The sequence below is a fragment of the Triticum aestivum genome, chromosome 6A, assembly GCF_018294505.1.
Source record: "Triticum aestivum cultivar Chinese Spring chromosome 6A, IWGSC CS RefSeq v2.1, whole genome shotgun sequence".
NCBI classification, from domain to species: domain Eukaryota; kingdom Viridiplantae; phylum Streptophyta; class Magnoliopsida; order Poales; family Poaceae; genus Triticum; species Triticum aestivum.
In genome coordinates, this window is record NC_057809.1 from 419,777,900 (window position 1) to 419,782,103 (window position 4,204).

The window sequence follows — 4,204 nt, forward strand, 5'->3', positions numbered from 1 at the left end:
AGGTTGATAGAGGCCATTCATGATCGATACCCCCTCCGGCAGAGTACCAATGGAGCCTCCAGATGGGATCACGGAAGAACAGAGGCTTGCGATGGTGGAATAATTGTTTCGGGTCTCGCTCTGGCGGTTTCTGGATTTTATGGAATTTATGGGCCTAGAATTAGTTCAAACGGAGTTTTGAGGGGAACACAAGCTAAGACACACCCCCTTGGGGCGCGCCATGTGATCTCGAGCTCTTCTCGTGCTGTGTCTGGTCTCCCCCCGAAGCTTCTAGGGTCCCTTCTATTCCAAGAAAAAACACCGTAAAATTTCATCGTGTTTGGACATTGTTTGGTACGGTTTTCATGCAAAACAATAAAATAGGTAATAATAGGAACTGGCACTAGGCACTAGGTTACTTCCCAAAAATTATATAAAATTGCATATAAAGCATACAAGATTGATAATATAATAGCATGAAACAATCAAAAATTATAGATACGTCGGAGACGTATTAGTGTAATATATGAAAAGTCTGAGCCCCTTCAAAGCTTCAAGTGTTTATGTAGCCATTCGCATGACACCCTATACCCTTTGTTGAGCTGATACAATGCAGAAACATGGCGACCACAATGGCGTGCAACTTGTGTGGGCGCATGATTCCCGAAGGCGTGTGTTATTAAGTTTCCCCATGGCGTGAAGTACTTGGGCCCTTTCATCGGATGTTGTGATCGACCAGCTGAGGACAGTTTAGGAGGAGAGTGTAAATTTTTGGCTTTTCACCATGCAAGAAGCGCTGCAACCAGGGGAATTTGTTGCTTGATACATACCCAAATTTGTGTATGTTGCATGCCTATTATCTATCATTTCTGCAATCCTTTTGAAGTTTGTCTAGAACTAACCTATTATTTCTGTTGTTCTTTATTTTAGGGAAACAAAAAACTTGTGTATCTTAGAACAATCTAATATAATTCAGAAGCACTTAGGATGTCTTAGTGAGCATTGCAGCTACAAGCCAGGGCAAAGGGGTGCCCATATGGCCCAAATGCCCTGTTGGGGCTCCCCATGGCCCAAGACACCTAGGGTGGGCATCTGAATTCCCTAGGGAATTGTTGGTGCCCTCCTCTAACATCAATGATTTATATACCACCTAACCTCTGTCGTATTTATTGGCTATTTTTTCTTTGCATTCAGTTCGCATTTTGAGGCAGTCTTCAATTCAACCCTAATCTAGTACTCTTCTGGAGGGGGGAATCCATGTTTGTCTTCATCAACCGTACCTCTATCATCGCTTCTCCATATTAGTTGTGAGTAGTCCTTCCCCTGGACTACGGGTTCATGGAAGTAGCCAAGATGTAATCTCTCCTCTTTTTAGTTCAATTCAGTGGCCATATCAGACGCCCTGCATAATTATGATCTATCTAAAGTAAACCATAGTGGTGATTTGATTGTGTGATGAATTATTTATTTATGTTTAGTTGTATTGATTCCCAATATTTGATTTATAGATGCATAATTTTCTCCAGTTATTTTCCTCATCTTAATCAATTTAGATGGTTAATACATAGTGGTAATTGTGTGCATTAGTTGGGTTTAATTTTGTAAGCAAACTACCATCGTGACAATAAATAGAAAAGGCTTGCATTCTATTATTTTCACTAAGCATAAATATTTGTATGAGGTCTCTAATGAATCATGCAACACAACAATATGTCATCTTTATTTAGGCAATTATCCATTTCATCCTTAATACATGGATGATGAGAGGGTATCTTAGTCTAAGAGTAGATTATTACCTATAGATGTAGGGAGGGTCCAGGTCTTTAGAATTATGGGCATACTGCATATATAACATGAACACATTACACACAATCTAGACTGAGCATGAGATATTTCATATGCACTTTTCACATGACTATGTTACTTTCCGGATTTTTATCTTATGGAGAGTTATAGTTGGTGAACCAATTAACCTAGGCTCAGCTTTGATAATAAGAAAACGCTTCCAACAACTTTTACATTGGTATTATTTCTAGTTATTATTATTCCAAAAATACAAAAAATATTACTATCATATTATCTTTTAATACCTTGTACAACTTGCAAAGCAAGCAAGTTTGACACCCTTGTTAGTGTTGTCGGGGGCACACATGAAGTTTTACTTGTGTTACATAGCTAATCATTAGTGTACGAACCCTGTACCTCCATAGATTGCATTACTTTATGAGTTAAAAGCACCAGGAGTCCTAGAACTTGCTCTCAATGTGATGCTTTAGTCCTACAACTTGAAATTTGACCCTACCTAGTCCCTCAACTTGCATAAGATGTGCAAATTTGGTCCTGACAAATCAGAGAGCGTCATGTGGACGTGTGGGTGCATACCCGGTCAGCGTGTGCTCTTTTGCAAAGAGGCCCCTAGCATTGCTTTGAATCAACCCGCACAGATGAGCACTTCTCTGAATCAACCCACGAAGACACCAACTTACACAACCAAGTTACACTCTAAGGACACTGACCTCGTTTCCGGGATGCATGGTGCACATAGAGTTCCCCAAGATCGAAGTGAGGTATGAGGACCTGACGGTGGACGCGTATGTGCATGTCAGCAGCAGGGCGCTGCCCACCATCCCCAACTTCATATGCAACATGATAGAGGTAGTTGGCCCGTGATCCACAGCTGGAAAAACTAATTTCCACCCTTCCCATTCCTCTGTCTAGGTGAAAGTAATATCGGCCACAGGTTTGTGTTACGATTCAATTACCACCCTTGTTTTATTGTGTATGAAACTGGGATTTGTGCTGTAAGTAGGAGCTCTGCCCGTGAAGTGAATCATTTGCCGAAAGTAGAGCAATTGCCAATGTGCTGTTGAGGTTCTTACTTTATTTTTCTGTGAAATTAAGGCATTTCTGAGTCACCTGAGAATCTACAGAGGGGGAAGAATGAAGTTACCTATATTGGACAACATTAATGGGATTATTCGCCCATCAAGGTACAATTGAAAATTAACTAGTGCTTTTCCGATGCATCGACTAAGCTCTGACAGAGATCTTTGTGAAGAGAAGTTACTAATTCAGATATATTTTATGTTCTTTTTTCTTGCTACAGAATGACACTGCTTTTGGGCCCTCCAAGTTCCGGGAAGACCACCTTGCTTTTAGCACTTGTCGGTCGACTTGGTCCTGGACTAAAGGTGTGATATCAAATTAATTAAATTTTTTTATGCTCATTACTCATAGATGATGGGAAAATCTTCGCTATAGGATCACTTTCGACCAAATCTGTATGTGTGTAACGCTTGATGATAAGTGGAGAGATAGATTGGCATTATCCTGCTCCTGAAAATGATTATCTGATGGAAACACTCATCCCTATCATATTAGAAGTTCAGAACTCTGTTATTAGCTACCCTTAGCCTTCTCTGGTTTTGTTGTACTATGTAAAATTATGTTATAAAGTTTATAAAAATGTAGTAGGGAGAAATCCCCTCTTGTTTCCTAAAAAACTATCCTGATAGGTATAGTGAGCCTATCAATCAAGGTGCAATATCTGAAACAATATATTATTACTGACCATCATCAATAATTGCAGATGTCTGGGAGCATTACTTACAACAGCCACCATCTAAATGAATTTGTGCCTCAAAGAACATCTGCTTATGTAAGTCAGCAAGACTGGCATGCTTCAGAGATGACCGTCAGAGAAACCCTGGAGTTTGCTGGGTGCTGTCAGGGTGTTGGTATAAAGTATAGTAGGTTATCGCCACCATGTCATTTGGGGTGTTCCTTGATGATTTCCCTTTTGACACCGCCAACTTGCAGATATGCTCGTTGAACTTCTGAGGAAAGAAAACAATGTTGGGATCAAGCCTGATGAGGACCTTGATGTATTCATGAAGGTATGATGCACCCAGCAAGCTTTGGATAGATGTACCCACACTATTTCGTCTATTACTATGTCATAATTTCTACTACTATTCAGGCATTGGCTCTCGAAGGTAGACAAACGTGTTGGAAATATGCCCTAGAGGCAATAATAAAATAGTTATTATTATATTACCTTGTTCATGATAATCGTTTATTATCCATGCTAGAATTGTATTGATAGGAAACTCAGATACATGTGTGGATACATAGACAACACCATGTCCCTAGTAAGCCTCTAGTTGACTAGCTCGTTGATCAATAGATGGTTACGGTTTCATCACCATGGACATTGGATGTCGTT

The 4,204-nt window shown here is 40.0% G+C and overlaps 1 protein-coding gene across 1 annotated transcript; it reads left to right on the forward strand.

Annotated features, from left to right (window-relative positions):
* The first annotated feature begins 2,511 nt into the window (after window positions 1-2,511).
* LOC123129628 (ABC transporter G family member 31-like) lies at window positions 2,512-3,881 on the forward strand. Its single transcript, XM_044549717.1, has 5 exons — window positions 2,512-2,634; window positions 2,881-2,969; window positions 3,086-3,170; window positions 3,569-3,728; window positions 3,799-3,881. Exons 1-5 carry the CDS (start codon window positions 2,512-2,514, stop codon window positions 3,879-3,881), a joined length of 540 nt encoding a protein of 179 aa, XP_044405652.1.
* Window positions 3,882-4,204: the final 323 nt, after the last annotated feature.

What these genes read in the sequence shown, in the direction of transcription:
- LOC123129628 (XM_044549717.1), top strand. Translation starts at nt 2,512, where the DNA reads ATGGTGCACATAGAGTTCCCCAAGATCGAAGTGAGGTATGAGGACCTG. An exon ending in GGGATTATTCGCCCATCAAG is followed by an intron (nt 2,970 to 3,085) that starts GTACAATTGAAA and finishes TTCTTGCTACAG; the next exon opens with AATGACACTGCTTTTGGGCC. An exon ending in GACTTGGTCCTGGACTAAAG is followed by an intron (nt 3,171 to 3,568) that starts GTGTGATATCAA and finishes CAATAATTGCAG; the next exon opens with ATGTCTGGGAGCATTACTTA.